A 23,570-nucleotide genomic window follows, 5' to 3' on the forward strand; every position below is an offset into this window, starting at 1 on the left:
CCGAGTCCTGTTGTAGTACAAAGTATAATCCTTATAGTGCTGAAGTGGTTCAGCCACAAATGGACAGCTTGCACTTCAACATCGCCACTGTGTGACTACAAGTGACTTAATATCATCATTTGGGCGACATGTGACTTAATATCATCATTTGGGCGACATGATACCCCACTTATAGCTTCCTTTCTCTCCTACACCCCCCCCCCCCAACACACACACGCCCGTTTGTGTTACTATACTTGGAAGGACATCAACACAAGTAGTACCTTTGATACTTTTGTATGACACTGCAGAATGATCAAATACGGCGTTCATTTACAAATAACAACACAACAAGTTAAAATAAAGAGATGTTTCTGAAATTAATTTCAAACACGTTCACAGGAGTCTCTTTCTTCTGTCCTGTATGTCAGGGTTTCCTAAAGTGGGTGTCGTGGCACCTTAGGGTGATGCCAGTCCAGGGGTGCCGCAGAATCATTTGATAATATCAATCTCACTACATCGATACCACTTCACTATGGTTAGTAAAAACAGACCTGATTTGCACTATACTTGATGAGTTCAGATCTATAGCAGATCTACAAGCTCACAACGCGCCACAACACCCCTATTTCCCCCAGAAAAGGGATGCTGGGTTTCAAGTGGTTAAACGTCAAGTATAAAGTTATTTTCAGTCAGTTTTAATGGAAACGGATATTCCTCTGTGACATACCTTATCTCAGGAGGAAAGATGTGCATGTAAGATTCTAAAAATTAACAGTGTAATTCAGGGGCGCCGTGGATGAAAAAGCTTTTAACAGGGGTACCCTGGGTAAAAAAAAGAACCCTGCTGTACAGTATGTATACATGAACCGCCCATGCATCTACTTCTAAGTGCTGCAGAGTCCTTGAGGGGAGGAGGCCCCACTGGGCGCCAAATTAGACAATTAAAGGCGTAGGAGTTTCAAAGCCCCTTTAAACTTCAACCTTCCGTACGGTTGCTTTAATTTCCTCCCTGCCAGCAGTTAAAGCTCAGCCAGGCCTTCGACTCGCTCTCTCCGGGGTCTCTGTTGTAAAAATGGAGACCACCTCCTCTGTGTCGACGCCGCCACGCTCCTTTTTGAGCGATGCCAGCCGCTCCAACAAGCCACTGAGTGTGCTTATCTCCTTATATGGGCCGTTCTTTCTGTGACAGTTGTTTATAATGTGCATGAGCACATGGAGAGCCGTACTAATACATTTGGCTAATACATTCCGTATACTAAAACACACAAAGTGAACTGTAGGAGCGCTTTGCACCGCTCAAAAATAGATTAAAAAGTGTGTTCACTTCGCATGGTATCAAACACAACACACATGTATATCTCCTTGTATGGGCCGTTCTGTCCGTGACGTTAGTTATCTCCATATACGTGCTCATACATACACACAAAGTCAGACGTAGGAGCGGTTGGCACCGCTCATAAATATTTAACAGAAACGCTGATTCACGCACGTTTCCACATAACCCTACTGCATTTGTTTCTTTGTATCTTTGAAGAATCTCTTAAGCAACGTTATATTTGTGACCAGATAGTGGTACCATTGCGTACCAGGGAGGGTGAACTGACTTTCAAGAGACCCTGGTTACCACCTTCCCAAATACAAAAGTAGGGTCCCTCCAGGGGACCCTCCAGGTTAAAATCTATGGGTTAATATCTTCAGGTGCTCCCTGGTAAGTATCTTTTTAGTCCTTATCTTCTTAACTGTATTTCTTTTTGAATTGTACATATCTATTTTAACGGTATGGTAAGTTATTATGATTATGAACTATGAATCCATGAACTCTTAATCACCCAATACAGTGTGAATTCACAATAACCTTCAATGATACAATAATACACATCAAATCCCAGTCAATAAATCCACCATGAACCACAGAGGTATGTACTGTATAATGTGAGTGATGACAGTCCAACTACACCGTGAGGTTTGTGTGATGGATATTATGCAGCATTCTGTGTTTTGTGTTCCATTCTGTCCTACCACACTGGTAGAACCACAGACTTAAGGCAGAGTGAGTCTCCAAGGAAAATCAAAAGATGATCTTCGCATGCCATGATGCAATCTTCTGGATCAGTAGCTCGATCTAGACTCTGGCCTCATCCAAAACACCGGACCTGCATGATAACAGGACCATGTGAAAAACTGCAATGTGTGTCATTCAATAATTAAAATACAATCTCTTTTCAATAGTAGGCTACATTATAGTATGAAAATAAAATACATTCATGAAAAATAAAATAAGAGGCATTGTATTTAAGTGCTTTTCTCACTGGCATGCAAATAAAGTGCTCCCCTAACCACCAGGAATGGTGAGCAAGACTTAGCAATTAGCCCAACACCAGTGCTGACTTGAAAGGCTTTGCATGGTAGCTTAGCCATTTGGCTACTAACATTGCTAACACATGTCTGCTTTGCTGTATAGCCAACACAAAGTTTGCAGCAACTCACCAATGTTATCAGAAACAAACTCTCAGCCCTCTGGTAACACTAAGATGATGGGCATGGTGTGTGTACTTTCTGTGTCTTTAGAGTCTTCTACATTATTATTTTTGTTTGGGCTCTCCTCTGTGAGCATGGGACACAGAGGCAGAGGCAGAGGGGGGCAGGGGTGTCGTTTGATTGGATGAATTCATCTGTCAGTCTTCATATCCTTGGTCAACAGCAGGGGTGACATGGCATTGGTTAGACCTCCCTTTAGTTGTTCACAGGACAAATCATGTTAGTTAGACTCTGCTTCTTCATTAGTGACATTACAGAATATCCTCGTTTAGGTGTGCATATTAAGCATTCATCGTACAATGAAATATACAGGACCTAATTGGTTACGAGATGAGAGAATAAAAAGCAGAGATGAAACAAAACAAAGCGAAATGAAGAAAGAGAGAGAGAGAGAGAGAGAGAGAGAGAGAGAGAGAGGTCCAGGCGGATATGTTGTTTTCTGTGTAGTGAGGACAGTGGAAGTCCTTTAAGCCTAGATATTAGTGTAGAGAGAGAGAGAGAGAGAGAGAGAGAGAGAGAGAGAGAGAGAGAGGAGCAAGGAAGGCCTTTATTGTCTCTTTCCAACCTTCTTGTCTTTTGATAGAAGTTGAAACACCTGCTGTTTATCAGCCTTCCTCTTGGGTTTTCCACAACTGGATTATGATGCCATGGACCATGCAGCGTACATGCTCTCTATAATACATCTCTACTCTGTACTATAGATTTAGTAGGTCAGCCCTGGGTCAAGTTGATCGTGATCCAATTAGCGTCAGACACCACCTGACACCCTCACTACAGACGCCATTATGCTGAGTGCCACCGTGGAATTATAGACGGTCTCTGTCAGTCCCAGTAGTGACGACAACAGAGAGAAAGGGGGGGCGTCTCCTGACGAAGAATTACATATTTCACTCCTGTTGACAGAGTCGTCGTTCCAAGGACCATCAGTTTGAAATGTGAGCCAACACAAATGGAGCATTTGTACACTCTTGGAGCTATACAGACCCATAAGGGTCCATTTGGTTGCAAATCTTTATTTAATTGATTGATTGAATACTTTATTAGTCAGAAATGTAAACAGCACGTGCAGTCAGACATTAAGGCTAAAAGGATAACACCAAAAGGTCCTGGGGAGAATCAATCATTTAGCTGGGGACCACCCTGGAACCCCCTCATGGACACCTAGAGGCAGGGGGTCCCTGGATCCAATGTTGAGAACCAGTGCCATACCCCAGTCGTTCCCAAACTGGGGGTTCCAACGTTCCCAACGGCTTGCTCGGCGGTGCCTCTCGTTTGTCAAGCCCACCAGAGACGGCACACCTCCGACGTTGTAACAGTTTCTTTCCTAATTAACTACCGTTGAAGTCTTATCTCACCAAAAGGACCGAGTGGTCCGCGTCGCTGGGGGCCTAAACCTAACCTTAATCCTAAAACCAGTAAGACTCCCTAATCGGGAGATAAGCGACCGTCAGGGTGCGATGGGTATATGATAAACAGTATTTACAATTCACATTCAATTGATCATTTTGAAACACACTCTGAGAAGCGGGGTTCCACCCCGAACCCCGGAACATGTATTATTCAGTGCTCGCCTTAACTCATGCCCTGCGCTCGCTCAGATCAAAGCAAAGGCTCAGCACTCAGCTGAATGAATGCACTCTGAGCTCTCCGTGAGTGAATCAAAATGCTAAAACACAAATGCCATTTGAAATGTAGATAATTACCAGTGTTTTCGTGGTGTGGCTAAATGGCAGACCCCATGGTTAACAGGTTTGCTGGGAATTTACCTTCTGTAATGGACACATCTGCATTGTGAGTCACACCATACCACGCGCACACACGCACACACAGAGCCAAGGCAGCCATTGAAAAATAATTTATTTGGGAAACATACTGTGATCATATTCCATTCAGATTCAGAAGCATTTGTTTTGTTTTCTTTTTTTTTTTGCGTACAGTGAAATCACCCCACAGAGAAAAAAGCAGATGAGATTATCATTTTTTGTTTGTTTTGTTGCCGTCGTTGTGGAAATGTGAAAGAAAAAGAAAACTGAACACACCACTTGAGTCCTCACTAGCGTTATGAGTTTACGGCGTGGTTGGGGGGCGGGGGGGTTACAGTTGCCACAGGACCAGTCTCTTCTTTTTTACCCAGACACACAGTGAAGGCTCTGTAAAAAGGGTTCATTAGACTAATGGCTCTTTTCGACTACGGCTAACCCAGAATCTTCCAGGACCTGAAACGTTCCCAGAACCCACAAAGTTCTGCAATAATTTTGTATTGTTCGCTTGTTAACCCTTTCACCAGGGCTTTACAAGTAATTTTATTTTGAAGTTTCAGTCTGAAACAGCCTTGCAACCAATCGGAAGGTCCCATCCCTTCAGGCTATGGAACGCTGGTATCTCGCACACATTGCAGCTGTGTGCATCAGAAGGCTAGGGTTTTCAGCCTTCCGCTCAGGCTGCCCAGGGAGAGAGAGGGAGAGAGGGTCAGTGTGAAGCATGTTTCATAGTACGTTAATTCTAACATATGTTTTCAGAAACATAATCAGTGTGCTAATTACATTTAAAACGAGTAATACACTGTCTGAACGTCCTCTTGAATGAGATTAAAAATGTACTAAAGATCTGTTCACTTAGCTCCTATATAGTCGAAAAAGAGCCATTAGTCTACGTGTTGGCGTTGAGCATCGAGAATATACAGTGCACAACACGGCACAACCAAGTGTAACTCAGGCTTTAAGCTTACTGTATATCGACACGCACGCACAAACACTACAGTCTTGTATCTGGGACCGTCACCCCCGCATTGTGTGCAGTGTCATGTGGGACGACAATGTCAATCTTCATGACATCATCTCCTGGCGCCCCGGCTCAAAGCGCCATTTCCCCCGCGATGGTTGTCACAGAGACACGAGACAGCGAAACCACCAGCAGGAATAATACTAAAAGATCCTCTCTCTGTATCTTATCAAAAATCAAAATAGCCCCCCCCCCCCCCCCCCCCCCCCCGTTCCCAACGGCTTGCTCGGCGGTGCCTCTCGTTTGTCAAGCCCACCAGAGACGGCACACCTCCGACGTTGTAACAGTTTCTTTCCTAATTAACTACCGTTGAAGTCTTATCTCACCAAAAGGACCGAGTGGTCCGCGTCGCTGGGGGCCTAAACCTAACCTTAATCCTAAAACCAGTAAGACTCCCTAATCGGGAGATAAGCGACCGTCAGGGTGCGATGGGTATATGATAAACAGTATTTACAATTCACATTCAATTGATCATTTTGAAACACACTCTGAGAAGCGGGGTTCCACCCCGAACCCCGGAACATGTATTATTCAGTGCTCGCCTTAACTCATGCCCTGCGCTCGCTCAGATCAAAGCAAAGGCTCAGCACTCAGCTGAATGAATGCACTCTGAGCTCTCCGTGAGTGAATCAAAATGCTAAAACACAAATGCCATTTGAAATGTAGATAATTACCAGTGTTTTCGTGGTGTGGCTAAATGGCAGACCCCATGGTTAACAGGTTTGCTGGGAATTTACCTTCTGTAATGGACACATCTGCATTGTGAGTCACACCATACCACGCGCACACACGCACACACAGAGCCAAGGCAGCCATTGAAAAATAATTTATTTGGGAAACATACTGTGATCATATTCCATTCAGATTCAGAAGCATTTGTTTTGTTTTCTTTTTTTTTTTGCGTACAGTGAAATCACCCCACAGAGAAAAAAGCAGATGAGATTATCATTTTTTGTTTGTTTTGTTGCCGTCGTTGTGGAAATGTGAAAGAAAAAGAAAACTGAACACACCACTTGAGTCCTCACTAGCGTTATGAGTTTACGGCGTGGTTGGGGGGCGGGGGGGTTACAGTTGCCACAGGACCAGTCTCTTCTTTTTTACCCAGACACACAGTGAAGGCTCTGTAAAAAGGGTTCATTAGACTAATGGCTCTTTTCGACTACGGCTAACCCAGAATCTTCCAGGACCTGAAACGTTCCCAGAACCCACAAAGTTCTGCAATAATTTTGTATTGTTCGCTTGTTAACCCTTTCACCAGGGCTTTACAAGTAATTTTATTTTGAAGTTTCAGTCTGAAACAGCCTTGCAACCAATCGGAAGGTCCCATCCCTTCAGGCTATGGAACGCTGGTATCTCGCACACATTGCAGCTGTGTGCATCAGAAGGCTAGGGTTTTCAGCCTTCCGCTCAGGCTGCCCAGGGAGAGAGAGGGAGAGAGGGTCAGTGTGAAGCATGTTTCATAGTACGTTAATTCTAACATATGTTTTCAGAAACATAATCAGTGTGCTAATTACATTTAAAACGAGTAATACACTGTCTGAACGTCCTCTTGAATGAGATTAAAAATGTACTAAAGATCTGTTCACTTAGCTCCTATATAGTCGAAAAAGAGCCATTAGTCTACGTGTTGGCGTTGAGCATCGAGAATATACAGTGCACAACACGGCACAACCAAGTGTAACTCAGGCTTTAAGCTTACTGTATATCGACACGCACGCACAAACACTACAGTCTTGTATCTGGGACCGTCACCCCCGCATTGTGTGCAGTGTCATGTGGGACGACAATGTCAATCTTCATGACATCATCTCCTGGCGCCCCGGCTCAAAGCGCCATTTCCCCCGCGATGGTTGTCACAGAGACACGAGACAGCGAAACCACCAGCAGGAATAATACTAAAAGATCCTCTCTCTGTATCTTATCAAAAATCAAAATAGCCCCTCCCCCCCCCCCCCCCCCCCCCCCCTCTCAGTTGCAGTTTTTAATGGAGAGCCGGCATCTAGGGCCTCTAGCGCGTGGCGCCTTCATGGCTTCCACTTCTTGAGTGTGTGACGACGCTGGATCTGTGGGCATGTGTGTATGTGTGTGTGTGTGTGTGTGCGTGTGTGAGAGAGAGACAGAGACAGCGAAAGGTGAAATAATACAGTGTTTTATAGGCTGTTCCATTCACAGCCCAGGGTCCATTGTGATTAAAAACAAGGAGCGTCAGTGTCAGTGCCTGCCGGGGCCCCGCGGGGGCCCGGCAGGAAGCCGTGGTCCTGAGGAGAAGTGGCACTTTTCTCCTGTCACAAGCCGTACCAGTTTCCACAGATTAACGGTGGTGCCGTGCGGCGCCCTCCGTCAGGGGCGTCTCCGACACGCGCTGCGACGCACGCCACCGAACAGACACAACAATACACTGCGTTTGACATCTCTTTATATAATGTTCCTTCAGGCAGCAGCACTGCAAGCTTTGACATTTTGAACCGTTTGCCCCCCACCCCAAAAAAATACTGTGCCCACGTACACCCGTTGGCGCGTGCCATTTCCATGGAAATCTCTCACAGGTGGCTTTCAACTTGCTGTAGTCTATAGGCAAATACATCTGAATCCAGTTCAGCGGATTTGACCTCTGAACTTCCCCTATTCTCGAGTCTGTCCAATCATCGTCTATAGTCCTTTGAAAGTCTGTTGAAGTCCAAACAGACCTACTCGTGTCCTCTCGATTCCATCGTACCGTTCCTTCGCAGTGTTCTCATTCACCATGGATCTGACTCCAGATCATCTCTCGCTTTTCCTCTGTGTGTGTGTGTGTGTGTGTATATATATATATTGTATATCTATATATATATATATATGCATGTATATATATTTGAAAAGATTCTTGTGACTTTGTACAGGACCTATAACAGATTCTTCACTTTTCGAATGTGCAGAGTAAAAGAAGATTGTGACAAAGAAAAATTTAACAGGAAAAATAATGATGAAAAAAAAGAACAAAAAAAAAAGATTCCAATAAAAGTCATGCAAAGAAAATCACCCGGGCAGCGAAGGCAAACAAAAGAGTGAATAGATGGCTGAGTGCAGACGATATCTCTCATATCTGCTCTCTCAGCTCAAGTGATATGAACAAAAACTATACTGTGGCACACACACACGCACACCTACCTTAGAAGGAAAAAAAAGTACTACTAAAAAGATATACACTTGTCTTGTTTGTTTACAGAATCGCCACCTAAACCAAACCAGACACCCCCCCCCCCCCCAAAAAAAAGCATAATAAGAAAAAGAATCAAAGTAAATAAAAGAAGCAATGTGAAAAAGGAAATACAGAAAAAAAAAACGATGCGTGATTTTTTTCTTTTGTCGGCTGATCGCCCCAGCTTGTTGCGCGGGTACGCCGCATCCCCCCATTCCAACTCGACGTCGTCGGGTAGATAATATTTTGTTTTCTTTCCCCCCACCCCTCCCCCGAGCGTGTTGTTGTGTTGTTGTGTGCGTTAGTTCTTCTGCAGCAGTAAATAAAATCACACAAAAGAGGAGAAGCCAGCGATGGGGGCCCGCGAGCCGGGCGCCAGGCTGCTGGGTGGCCTGTAGAGGGTGCTGTGCTGGCTGGGGGGGTTGGAGGAGCAGCTCTGCTGGGACGGGGTGGGAGTCCGGCTGCCCTTGGGCCTGAACAGGCTGCCCTGCTGGGACGAGGGGGTCTGGCACTGCTGCTGCTGGCCCGCCAAGGAGGAGGACGACGACTGGAGGGGGACCGCGTTTGGGGGCTGCTGGGGCCCGGGGCTGGGCGAGCTCAGCTGGGGGGGCAGCGGCGGCAGGGGGGGCAGGGGCGGGGGCCCGCACGGGTGCTGGTGCTGCACCGCCTCCGGCTCGCTGGAAGCCGACTCGGACTCTGGGTAGCTGCTGTAGGCGGGCGCGCGCGAGACAGCCTTCTGCTGGCGGCGCCACGAGTTGTAGTAGGTGGGGTCGCTGATGTAGTGGTTGACGAAGGAGTGGGTCTTCTGGCTGCGGCCGGGGTCCACCTCGTACTCGCTGTCGCTACCCTGCGGGGGGAAAGGGGGGGAGAGAGAGACTGAGTCATCAAGATGGCGCGGGGAACAAGTTCCTATCAGTGGTGGAAAGTAAGTACTTTTACTTAAATACTGTCCTTAAGTACACTTTTGAGGTATTTATTGTACTTTGCTTTCATTTCCAATTTCCAATACTTCACTTCTACTCCACTACATCTTGGATCCAAACGTTGTACTTTTACTCCACTACATTTATTAAACTTAAACTTTTGTAATAATGTATTACAAAACATGCATTAACCACTTCAGTCCTATATACATTTTGGACATTTGAAAATAGCCGATCTACCAGCTCACAATGCGTCGCATTGTGAGCTTATAGATCTGCTATTTACAAAAGGATTTTCATACAATTGAAAGCTTGAAATGAGACAATCGGCATAATGAGTACATTTTGATACCAATACTTTTGTACTTTTACTCAAGTACATTCTTAATTACAGACTTTTACTTGAGTATTTAAACATTGCAGTACTGATACTTTTACTTAAGTACAACATTTCAGTACTTTTTCCACCACTGGTTCCTATGGGGTTTTGCTCTGGCGCGGTTAGGGATGCAAGGGGGGGCTATAAGTGCAAATGATCATGAGGTTATTGTATCGCTGTTTAGTTTCAGAGGATAGGAATTGGTTCTCAATCTTACCTTCCTGGCCCTGCCCATCCTAACTAACACAAGCACACACTACACACACACACACACACACACACACACACAGGCACGCACGCACGCACGCACACGCACGCACGCACACACACGCACACATGACATGCAAGACAAGTGTGCGTACATATGTGCACGTCACGTCACGGCACAGCACGCCACAACACCACACGGACATGGAGGAACAAATGGAGACATGAGTGGAAGCATGATTGCGAGGAAGGACGGTGACTGACTGGTTACTGGAGCGTGTACTGTCAACGGACCATCAACACAGAGACAGCCCAAGGTAAACTCCACTTCAGGGCCTGAATTCCTCTTACATTCTGGTCTATAGGACCGAGCCATATGTAGCGGATGTGAGGTACAGGCATTACCCCATTCTGGTCCGCACTCTTTGAACCTTAATCTCATGTAGATATCTTATATGTTTGCCTCTCCTTGTCATTGGTCAATTGGTGTTTGTACATATGGCCAGGGTGACATTGGCCAAGCTTTGCAGGACGCTAATGAAATTAACTCATAAAGAGCTCCGCTCATTCACACTGGGTGGGATTTTTCCCCCCACAAATGTCACCTACTTCTTTTAGACCTGTAAATACGTGACAATAAAGTTGATGGTGATTTTGATTCCCCCCAGCAGCACGGCACTCCAGCAAGACAAGGGTATGGGGGGATGTATACAACCATAAGATCACAAAACCTACTGGAATAATGGACTGGGGGGGGGGGGGGGGGGGGGGGTCAGGAGGGGTTGGGGGGTCTAGTAGAAGGGACCGGTCCCCCTTTCGGGCTGTTTCTCAAAGTCCGGTCCGGCGCCCGCAAAGGGTCCAAATGGACTCTTAACTGGTCTGTAACTCTGTAACTGAGATTTAAGTTAACTGAATTTTAAAAGGATCCCTGGCTAATAAGCCTTATATGCCTTTATACACTATAATTGCCCTCTATATGTTTCATTTTAAACATATTAAATATTTTAATTATTTTAGAAACAGTTCATATTTTACTTTAATTAACAAGGGAAAACCTGCGTGGCAAGTTGGTGATGTCATTTGTCCAGTCCTATGGAATGTATGGAATTCATGTGCTAACTAAAAAAATACTTAATACTTCCTCAGGTGATATGAGCATCAAAACTGTTTTAAATATGTTTTTATTAGCACATGCATTCCATAGGGCTGGACGACCACACATGGATAAATGACATCATCAACCTGCGACGGGCGTTTTCCCTGTTGAGTAAAATATTGACTATTTCTAAATTAATAGTGTTAGAAGCCCGTAAGGGTCCATTCGGACCTCCCTGGTGCCTCCCGGCCGGACATTGAGAATCAGTGCCCTCTAAACGGGGCGACAGACACACAAAGCAGGAAAGCCGCCGGAACCTCACCAAATGCAGCGGGAGCGTACGCAGGCCACCGGTCCCGTACGAGAACACCAGCGCCTCCTATGGGTGGACAGAACAAGTGCAGGGTTTAAAGCACTATGGTGAAGGTGGATTAATGAGAGTGTTTTGGCCAATAGTGCAAGGACCCTTGATGATGACCCACAGTTATGATGATGATGATGGAAACCATGTAGTGTGTCTGGTATGTCTCTCGCCTTGGAACCCACGAATGAAATGTCACGGCTAAAGACTGCACACAGTGGTAGCCTCTACCACACCATAACGGACACCACTTTTTCCGGTTCGGCTGGTCCAAAAACTACAATATACCAGAACTAACGTGTTGTTTCACATTCATTCAGCCCAGCTTCGAGTTCATTCTGTCAGCAGTGAAGCCGGGGACAACTGTGGTGATTTGGAAGAAACAACAAGCCAACTTCCAGGGGGTACAAACACACCTGAAATCTCTCTGCCATTCATACATATCGCTAGAAAGGGCAAAACCTCTGTACAGCACCTCCATCAAAGAAGTGATGGCAGCAGTATACTGTACGCTGCCACCAACAGAGCGAGTCGTGGCTGTGGTGTCGTGGTATGGCTTCCACAACACAGTGATGTGGACATCAGGGATGTGGACATCAGGGATCTCCATATATGGGCATAAAAGGGATTTGTTCCCCTGGCATCACAGGGATCTCCATATCTCCATATATGGGGATAAAAGGGATTTGTTGCCCCTGGCATCACAGGGATCTCTCTAACAGGGCATCATCCTACTAATAAAGGAGCAAACTCACGCTCTAACGCTCAACTCACTCACGCTCTAACGCTCTAACGCTCACGCTTATCTACGTTTATCTATTCACTCGCTTCAGCAACTGATCCCAAAGTTCACATGGTATTGGCCATTAGCATTATACCAACACTGACGGAGCCCGAATTTCATTTCTCCCAAATTAAAGCAGTTTTTAAACCACTTCTGTTGAACTCTGCTGTCTGTTGCCAGGGTTACGGTCCGTTCCTCCAGTCCATGGGATCTGTAGCCCCACACACACACACACACCCCTTTCTCTCACAGTTAGGAATGTGTCTCTCTCTCTCTCTCTCTCTCACACACTTTCACCGGGTGCGTTTGACATATTTTGGAGCACATATCTTCGAAGGTCTAGTTAATATTGATGACATCAGGGACATATTTGGGCATAAAAGGGATTCAGTTAGTGTTACATCACAGTGAAGCCAGAGCGTGATGTCAGAGCCGCAAACCCATTCTGGTAGAGTGGTTCCCCTGACATCACAGTGACATCAGATCATGATGACACATTTTTACGGTTTATGGGTTTGCCCATAGACCGTATACACGTCTACACGTGGACAAGCTGTGACATTTCTCATGGTGAACTGCGACCTTCGGTCACAATAATAATGCAAATTTGGTTGTTCTGGTATCTGTCGTACCTTAAGGCTGCTTTTAGAGGGACCACAAAAATACTGATGCATTACAAAATTACAAAGATCCCGTGGTGCATTCTTTAGCGGAATTGCTGCAGGCAGGGCTCAAGCTCCTTTTGTGGACACGTAAAGCCACATTCCAGCTGTCAAAGGAAGGGACAACTCCATCATAATGTGGTGCTCAGGGGGGGCTGGCCGTGGGTCACCTATAAGTGCCGCGAAGCGCATGATTAATGACAAGGCCACCAAGGAACTCAAGACTCCTTGACTCTGCTCGTGCAAGAATCCACCGACGAGGCAGGTTTTCGTGAAACGCAGCACCAGTATTATTATGGAAAGGGGGGGGAGGGGGGGGGGGGTGAGGGGGGGGGGGGGGAAGACAAAAGAGACTGTCTTTTTCCAGGGCCCGACAGGGTTGGTTTTCAGGAGATGCTGGTGGCAATAAGGAGGCATTTCGATGCTTTTTTTTTTCTCTCTCTCTGGCTCGCCACTCAACTAATATCATGTTCCATTATTTTACAAGGGACTGGCAACGCATACTGACATTCTCCAGAGCCCCCCCCCCCCTCACTCTGTCCTCTTTCTCTCTCTATCCTACAGCACATGTGTAACACATATGGCTACAGGGTCAGGTTTCACTCCTCCCTTGGCACAGGTTTTCAACATGCGTCCCCTTCGACAAAGCCTCCCCCTCCCCTTCATATAGCGTTTATATGTCAGAACAGTTTAAAAAAATCTGTGAAAAAGGAATTCTATACAGTTAGGTCATGCTTGTCTTGATTCCTTGACAACTACAAAAATGTATAGAACAAAGAAGTTTTAACTGTACAGACTGTAAAGCAAGCGATCTTCATCCCATTCATGCGTTTATCGTGCGCTTGCATATATTGCAATATAACGATTGCATTCACCACGGCTTCGTAACTCGGGCACTCGCGCCTGCGGCGCTCGGGCGCGAAGAGCAGGACCAAGGTCCGCTGGCCTTCGCGCCGCTTGCAATGTCGTGGAAAATAATTACAGTCTGTTCGCCCAACTGGGATTTTCCCGTAAAAATAGTGCACATAAGGAGGAGCGCACACCTAAGTGAGTGAGGTGCTGACCACGCAGATAACACTGAATGAGAAGAAAGAGGCCGCACTCTCTTCAGCCACGATGCAAATCATTTATTTAACCAACGTTTCAACTGTTGCCAGTCTTCATCAGGGTTTAGATATGGTAAAAATAGTGAACATAGGCGCTCTACAAGCTCACAACATATCGCTATTCGCTATGCGAGCAATTTTTGGCATTTGAGTTCCTAAGTATATTAAGTGTTTGTTTGTAATGTTTGTTATAACGTCTGGGGACCCTCAGGGGTCCTTGACTGGGTTCCAGAGGGTCCCCAGCTAAATTGGTTAATTCGGTTTAACCAATTTAACCTTATTTTATACATCTGCAACAAAAGAATCATGAAACAATTCTGGAAAATGTGGAACACTTTGAAACATTTCAACAGCACAAATCATATTAAATCGGGGTCCTTGTGACAGGAACAAGTTTGAGAGAAGCACAGATTTACGTGGCTTGGTAATGAGTGTCATATAGGGACTGTTGTTCTTCCTAAATGGGGGGAAGTCCCATTAACTCATTTTGTGCCCGCGATTTTCGGTCGCAATGATGTCCAGAGTGCCTCACGCAGGCTCCATCCACTTGCACTCTCTTATTTTGAAAGCCAGAAGTGCCACAGCGTGATCACTTCCGGTCTGACGTCATCGGGTCGTGCGCCGGAACCGATCATTGTTTACGTGGTGCCATGCTGGATTGCAATGGAGCGTTTATACATGTGTTATATAAGCGAGCATCTGCCTCCATCTTCGCTTCTAAAGTGTTGTTTTGAGATAATGGACATTAAAGATGAGATCGGCCGTCCACCTCAATGTTATGGGATGACTATTGTGTGCTCGTGGAGCCGTGATGATGACAAATCAGCGCGGATTTTCGTCTCCGGACATCCGGCCATTCTACTCGGTAATGTACTCAACGTTACAGTAATTTATTACTTTTTGCGCGACATCACGCATTCGGCACTGTAAGTACTCTAGTACTTATTGCGTGACATCACGCAAACGGCACTAGATGAGTTAAAATGAAAAGCCACTTGAATGAGAAAGGAGGGTCATGTGGAGTGGGGGGAAACGGGGCGTTTCTTTGCATATCTATGCACGTGTGTGAGTGTAAGTGAGTGTGTGTGTATGTGCATGTGTGGGGGGAGTTCGTTTGGATATCATAGGACCATTGTAAAGGCATTGGAGAGCCAAGTGGCGCTGAAAGGCATTCCAGTCATGCCAGTGCATTTAGCAACACAACAGGACAACAACAAGGCCCCCTCTCACTCACTGGCCCTGCCTGGGGAGATAACGCTCACGTAGTCATGCCAAGCCACGCTGTTGTTGGCTAGAGAGGAACCAACACGGGGATGAGACAGCAGTCCAGCTGTGTGTGTGTGTGTGTGTGTGTGTGTGTGTGTGTGTGCGCCCACGCGTGCGTGCGTGCGTGCGTGTGTGTTTTATTACTATACTCCTGAGGACCAAACATCCCCACAAGTAAGGTACAATTTCAGAAGCAGACACTGTGAGAACCATTTTGCTGGTCCGATACTCACAAGAGAAAATGGTTGTATGGTTAAAAAAAGATGATTAGAGATATAGGCTTACAGGTTTTAGGGATTAGAAACACAGTTAGGCCTGATTTATACTTAATTGCGCACTTGTGACATGGACCGAAAAATAGCCAATCGAGGGTCACAGAGGAAGTTAGGTTTAGGGATTGGGCTTGGAAAGCATAGACATTTTGATGTTAGTTTTAGGGTAGTGGTTAGAGCACACACCTTTCGTGCAGATGGTTGTGGGTTCAAACCCTGCCCGGGGGTCGGCGTCAGGCAGCAAACGAGCAAAGGTCATGCGGTCGCAACGGGTTCCTAACGCCAAATCAAATGGGTTCAGATCTGAGCCAAGTCTCCTGGAGAGACGCGTCTGAAGCCTGTCTTGTATGGTTGTCTCCAGACGTAAAAAGGGATAATGATGAGAGGTTATAGGTTTAGGGATTGGGATCAGACATTTGGAGATTAGAGTTAGAGCTTGTGAATCGGGCTATTTTTCGCCTTCAGGATTAGGGTTTAAAATGGCAAAAAAGGTAGTATATGCCAGAGCCTTGTATTAGAGAGTGCTCTGCCAATGTGGGGTCAGAAACAGTGCCGGTCATGTGGTTCATGTAACTCGAAATATCACTTTTCCCTCATGGATTGATTAGACTCCAATGTATTCTGTAAACTTCCGGTTCTCGCTTTGTCACTAGTCGCCAATAGATGTGTATGTAGAAGACCTGGCCCCATAAAGTGAACGGGAGTGGCACGACTATCCAAGGGCTCTGGTATATGCCATACTACCTAAGTGTCCCCAATAAAAAAGTATATATAGTAAGAATACGCACAGTACAGTGTGCTTCTCTCTCAGTGGAAGAAAAGGGGGCGTAGTATTGGGAACAGAAGTGTTGACACAGCAGACTGCGTTCCTCTCCGGACCGGACCGGCTTGGTCCGGCCTATTGGAGTGTGGGGAACAGATGTTACTGCTCTCCAAAACATTCTTTCCCCCCCAAAAAAAAACCATCCACCTCTCCATTCTGTCCTCCACCATTCGCTTCACTCTCTGGTTCCTGCCTCGGCCCACTGCAGAGTGCCGATCCTTGTCCAAAACGCCCCCCCCCCCCCCCCCCCCCCCCCCAACCACCCCTCAGATGGTGTCCCATCTCAGGCATGTGCACACATAGACATCAAAGGGGGCTTGAGCCCCTGCCCTTTTATCATTCTGTAAAAAGTGCCCTTTTCAGACCACAAATGCAGTTTTTACTACAGTGAAAGAAATGTCCTCTTTCCATGCCATACCTGAAGGCAGTATTCAAGAGAATTGCCTTGTCCAAATTTCTTGAATGCAGCATCTTATGTTGAAAGAATTGCCCTTTCTGTGTAGACATCTATGCCGTTACGCCACATCTCCGGTATGAACTCAATTATGCTTCGTTCAGTGTGGTATCAAGCACCGAAACTAGCCGACCTCCAAGCTCACAACGCGTCGCAGTTTCGATATTTTCACCAAAAGGCCCCTTTAGAAATTTTTGCCCCTGCCACTCTAACATTCTCTGCACGTCCTTGTCCCATCTGATGAACGCTGAAGTGAGTAAGTACGTAAGTAGCTTTGGGAGCCATGTGGCCCATAGTTCAGGAGCCATGTCTCCTGTTTCTGTAACATGAGGCAGCTTGATTGCAAGTGCACCCCCTGGACATGACCCTGGTTTGTCACAGGGACTTACCCCCGATCCAACCCCTGATGCCGAGTGCCAACAGGCAGGCGCTGGGTACCTGCCAGGGGTTGAACCCTCGACCCTCCCCAGTCTCGGGGCAGGCGGCATGCAGACGCCTCGCTGGTTCTCCTCGTTGCGGTTCCAGTTCCCCCACCCCCTGCCCACTCGCGGCCAGTTGTGTAAAGTAACTAAATACATTCACGTAAATACTGTACTTACAGTAAGTGCAATTTTGAGGTATTTGTACTTTAGTTGAGTAGTTCCAGTTTTCAGTACTTTTACTTAGACTCCTCTACATCAAATATTATAGCTACTTTACGCCACTAGAATCATTTGAAAACTTTAGTTACTTGTTATTTTGTAGATTTTTATTATTATTACAAATATACATGAACCACTTCAGCCCTATATACATTTTGGCCATTTGCAAATTGCCAATCTACAAGCTCACAATGCATTGCGGTGCAACGCATTGTGAGCTTGAACTGTAGATCTGCTATTTTTCAAACTTTTTATTTTTTTACATTTCAAAACCTGAAATGGGACAATCTGCAGAGCACATTCTACTTTTGGTACTTTAAGTACATTTTGATACCAATACCTCTGTACTTTTACTCAAGTAAATTTAGAATTCTAGACCTTTACTTGTTACATGGTATTTCTACATTGCACCTCTCCTCGCGGCCCCCCGACATGTGACATTGGATGGGGGAAATCCCGTTAAGGCAAACCCCGATAAGGCAAACTGGGCAAATGTACTGCCCGGGTCTCCTACCGGGATTTATGGCTCTTTGTGAGCCGGATCTAAAGAGCCGTTCAAAAGACTGGCTCATTTTAGTTACTTTGTAGAATTCTAACATCAACCCTATAGCCTATACATTTATTTCTGACACATAGGTACATACCTGCCATTTGAAAATAGCTGATCTACCAGCTCACAATGCGTAGCGACGCACTGTGAGCTTGTAGATCTGCTATTTTCAAATGATTTTTCTACATGTTATTATTACATTTTAATACCATACTTTTGTACTTTTACTCAAGTACATTAGCATTCCAAACTTCTACTTGTGGCAGAGTATTTCCACATTGCAGTATTGATACTTTTAATTAGGTAAAGAATTCGAGTTATTTTTCCATTACTGTTCATTAGAAAGGAACGGCTCTCCACTGCGAACCGGATCCCATCGTTAATTTCAAAGAGCCGTTCAAAAGACTCGATTCGTTCGTGAACGTCCCACCTCTACCATAAACCCTGTTGGTACACATGCATTTTGCCTTAACGGGGCTTTGCCTTAACGGGTGTTGCCACCTAGTAATTTTTGCCTAAAGTACCGTGACAATACAAATTTCCCTCCAGTGAAAACGCATGCCGTGAATTTGCCGTTTTTTTGACAACCAGGTGCATGAAAGGAGCCAGTTAACAGTTTAAAACATTGTATCTGGGATTGAAAACGACCTGAATGTAAAGGAATATATATTAGAAATAAAGTAGGTCTACAGCTTCACCTTGAATAGGGGATAATTATTTAGGCTAGAATCGCATTGACAAACACAGTAGAAGTCTATTTCTTTCGTTCTCTGGTCATCCATCGTTTATGGTGTCGCGTGAAGAAAAAAAACACATAATAATCTACAAGCCCACAAGTGCAACACGTTGCATCATGCAGCGATCCTTTCTGAACCTTCTGAGCTTGCTCATGGTTCAAACTTATTTGTATTCTATAGCCTATTTTTAATTAAACTGTGTGGGTTTTGATACAAGTCCGGTCTGGAGAACGTGATGATACGGGATGCGATGCGCTCGTAATGTTGTGATGAAAGCTGGAATCTTTACCAACTCAAAGAGCTGCATCATTAGTTAATAGTTTCTCCCTCATTGCATGATTAAAAGTGTTTACAGAGCAGCGAGCATCGAGTCTGCATGGTCATCCATCGTTTACAGTGACGCGTGAAAAAAAGCTAAATCTACAAGCCCACAAGCCACAAGTGCATGGGGGGAGCGTTTCGCTGTTAAGAGCGAGATTTCCCCCAACAGGTTGCATAACGCATGAGCGATCCTTTCTGAACCTTGTGTCGTTGCATGAAGAATATTTTGTTAAATCCATTTGTAGCGTTCAGGGTGAGAGAGAAGAGACGCACCAAACCGAACTGGGGAGACTGTTTTTTGCAGGTCTTTCAGCCCGCGTGTGTTTTTTGCAGGTCTTTCAGTCCGTGTGTTGACATGTCCTGCTAATTATAAGCGACTCTGGGCTTGATTTCCGTAAAGTTGCTTGTATGTATTGATAGTGGCTGGTTGCGGTTTATTTGTTGTGAGCTTGTAGATTGGCAATTTTCAAGTAGCTGATGCGGCGATGCGTATAGTTTTAAAGTGCTCGTGTGGCTAGATAATATCACTTTTTGGGGCTTATTTTTGTACACCTGGTTGCTTATTTCTCTCGCAAAATCTGGCAACACTGGTTTTGATCCCGTCACAATGGCTTGGTGAAAACGAGCGATACCAGTATTTTTGCTGCCGATGAGGGCATGTGAAAACACCCAAAAAACTAAACTCCCGGCAAGTTATGCTAATTATAATTATTTATTTTGCCGGGAAAATTCCGGAACTGCAATGAAAACATGCCTTAACAGAGTTGAAGTATTTCTGTATTACTATCAAATTCAGTCCACATATAAATACAATGCATTTTTAAACATAATCATCTTGGTCATCACAATAATTTATAGCAGTCCCTGCATTTCAGGCATGCACGGAGACAAATTAACTATGCTTAGCTTTTGAGCCAGATGAAGCGTGCACAATATATTCCAATGCATATAATTGTATTGTGATGATCATGCTTATATCATACGGCTTGTTTCCATTCCCTTTCACACGTAGCATACATGACTGTGCACAATCTCTTTAGTTTAGTCTTTATCGGCTTTTTAATTCCGCATCTCGCTTCAACACACTGAGACAGCAGCACTTTTTATTTAAGTGGGTGTTAAGCAATAAAACACATTTGCAATGAAAGATCTATGAATGTATGTATATTTTAAAGCAAACATTTGTAATTCAAATATTTGCTTCTGGGGGTCCCTGGAACAAAATATTTCAAGATATGGGGGCGGCAGCCAAATACATGAATCATTTTTGGTGTCCTTGACATGAAAGAGTTTGAGCACCACTGATAAAGCAGGGTTTAGTTTCTTCAGAAAACTGTTAGGATTTAGAAGACATTTGTAGAATCTGGGTTAAATGTGTGTTGGCGGGGACTGGAACTGTACAAGGAAAAACAGGTACGCAGGGCAGACACTCCAACCACAAGGCCACTTAGCCTTGCACAAACGCTGGAGTATAGAGATGGGACGTTCGCGAACGAACCGGGTCTTTTGAACGGCTCTTTGAAAAGAACGATGGGATCCGGTTCGCAGTAGCTGGGAGCCGTTCCTTTCTAATGTACAGTGGTGTAAAAAGTACTCAAATTCTTTACTTATTAGTAAAAGTATCAATTCTGCAATGTTGAAATACTCTGCCACAAGTAGAAGTTCGGAATTCAAAATGTCAAGTAGGCTACACAATTATTGGTATCAAAATGTACTTAAAGTACCAATAGTAGAAAGTAAAAATCATTAGAAAACAGCAGATCTACAGTAGATCGGCTATTTTTTGGCAAATGTTCCGCCCCAGGATAATGGATTTTGGTTATCGCGATAATATCGTAAATTGCGATTTCTTTCGTGACAATAATCGTGATATGACATTTTCATATCGTCCCATCCGTAGTCTTGATGGCAATGTCACCGATGATCTAGTGAGGAAAGTGGCGTGGGAAAAAATTATAAACTGACAGAAGGGGGGAGGGTGGGGGAATTAAGAGGACCATACTAAAAGGGGGGGGGGGGGGGGGGGGGGTATATGCTAAACTATGGGTCTAAATCACTTGACCTAGTTGTCGGAGGTAAAGCGTTCCTGATCGCGCGACGAATTCGAGCCAGCTTTGGAAAACAGCAGCAGCGCAAGGCGTTTGTGCTTTGAGCGCGGATATTTACATGTCCACATTTTGCCACCTGCTGATGTATAAGTGCACTTATCAATATCTATACTATAATTTTGCGAATGTCTGAGTGAGTGTCTGTCTGTCTGTCTGAGTGAGTGTCTGTCTGTCTGTCTGAAACAGCGTTTCTCCTCAGTGGCTGGAGCAATTGATCTGAAATCGCATCACCATTAGCATATGAACACACCTGACAGAACTGTGAAGCCCGTTTGTCACTTTCACAAATCGTATGCTGTATAATAGCATTTTTATGGTGTATCTATATCTATTTAGCCTACAGTACCTTTTGTGACCACACATGTTAAGGGAGGGGCGCTGTTGTTCAGGCCATGCACAATCACACACAAACCCACACACACACACACACACACACACGGGGGGGGGGGGGGGGGTCTGGCCCTGTTACAGATGTTGTCCAAAAATCATGCAGATCGGTACACAGTATCTCTGTAGCCGTTAAATGGAACGGGTATTTCTTACATTGATGCTCCTACATATTAGCATGCAAGCACCAGTTAAAGTTACTTTCCATCCCTCATATACTGTGTGCACAGTGCACATCCCATAACCCACACACTGCACATCATTTCGGAGCTCATATCTTTGAACGGGTAAGGGCTAGTTTATATATATTTTTTATTATTAAAACTTTCCGTTTCTACCCAATTGCGGAACATTAATGTGGGGGAGACAAACGGGGGACTGTGGCCCCCCCTTCTTCCCCCACTGGTGCAGCGTAGACCAAGCGCTTCTCATATAGCAGAGAGCCTTTGTGCTCCAGTTATGGATTATGTCATCAGAGAAAGGGAGGGAGGGGGGAGGGGGGTATTTCTCTGCCATTGCTATAGTGGACACAGCAGAGGGGGGCCCCCGCGAGGACAAAGAGAGAGAGACAGTGAATGTCGAGGACGATGGAGAGGGGTGGGAGGGTTTGGGGGGGGGGGGGGGGGGGACATGCACAAAAAATAGCAGGGGGTCTTCTGTAGGTACAAAAACAACCTGGAACAGTACAGTTACAACAGTGGTGCATGAGAGAGAGAGAGAGAGAGAGAGAGAGCGAGAGAGAGAGGCGGGAGGGATGAAAAATTGAGAGATGAGTGAGGGGTGAGAGGTGTGTGTGTGTGTGTGTGTGTGTGTGTGTGTGTGTGTGTGTGTGTGTGTGTGTGTGTGTGTGTGTGTGTGTGTGTGTGTGTGTGTAAATATGCTCAGAGAGGCAGAGCAGGACGCCTGCAGTGTGACTATAAATCCCAGCATACATCATGATCATCACACACACAGGGATAGGCCACCAGGCATGGCAGCTCCAATCCTCAACATACTACACTATCAATCAAACGGATAGGAGTGTTCCACTGCCACGGCCTGATCTAGACTTTATACTCGGTTGTACAGTGGCGTCGCATGCGAAAATGACTGTAATAGAAGGTATGTACATGCATAAAGTGAATGGCATGTCGAGCGGGAAATCGAGTGGCAAAGTGAGTGGCAAAAAGAGTTTAACGTCATTAAACATCGTTTAATGCAATCAGGCTTTTGGATGTATGGGCTGTCAAGGCCAGAAAGTAGTTTTTTGCCACAGTTTTTTTTGCCACGGTGGGCGTTCCCGCATAACTAACTTCCTGGTATGATGATGTCACACGCATACCCTCTATACCATTGTACGATGCTACGTAAAAAGCTATTTATGAGTTAAAATAAATGCTCATAAATGAGTTAATTGCCCACAAAGCTTGGGCACTTTGACCCTGGGTGTGGAACAACCTTTGTACGCTTTGTGCCAAGATGTAGGGCAGCCCGGACAACAAACTTTGAGCGCTTTGTGTCAAGATGTAGGCCAGATGTAGGCCACGCTTCACGCCCCGGACAAAGCCAGATGTTTCCAGGAGCACCGCTCAAAAAGGAGAATTCACTTTTTTTTAAATATTTTTTGAACCTAGGAACCACTCTAACAATAGGACTATTGTTAGAGTGGTTCCTTGATGGGGTCCCACACGGTCCCTTACAGGTGTGTAACTCTGAGAGAGTACAAATGGAACCGACACTTATGGGTCCATTTTATGGGGGTCTTTGAAATAAGGGAGAGGGAAGCCAGACTGGGAGCCTGGGAGGTTGATAATTGTAACTGCATGTAGCCTATACTCCTACGGGCCGGGGCGGCACCAGTGTCAACAGGGAGTGTTGGGCGGGAGGAGTAGGGTGACAGCTCTAGGGTCCTCCCGGTGGAGGCTCCTCACTGGCAATGGGATACAAACAGCAGTGACATTATCACACAGAAACATGTGTGGGGACGAATCAATTGGCATAAAGACTATATTGGGGGAAAAGAGGGGCATAGCAA

The 23,570-nt window shown here is 45.4% G+C and overlaps 1 protein-coding gene across 1 annotated transcript in view; it reads right to left on the reverse strand.

Annotated features, from left to right (window-relative positions):
* Positions 1-8,807: 8,807 nt before the first annotated feature.
* LOC308303245 (protein sidekick-2-like) overlaps positions 8,808-23,570 on the reverse strand; it is a gene marked incomplete at its 3' end in the record, with an annotated part of 219,311 nt that continues 204,548 nt past the window's right edge. The window contains exons 44-45 of the mRNA XM_080747572.1: positions 9,144-9,326; positions 8,808-8,993 (exon numbers count right to left, since the gene is read on the reverse strand). Coding sequence (XP_080603698.1) covers positions 8,808-8,993; positions 9,144-9,326 — 369 coding nt within the window. The remainder of the gene's footprint in view (positions 8,994-9,143; positions 9,327-23,570) is intronic.

This window comes from Nannobrachium achirus, assembly GCF_963921795.1.
Source record: "Nannobrachium achirus genome assembly, chromosome: 18".
NCBI classification, from domain to species: Eukaryota; Metazoa; Chordata; class Actinopteri; order Myctophiformes; family Myctophidae; genus Nannobrachium; species Nannobrachium achirus.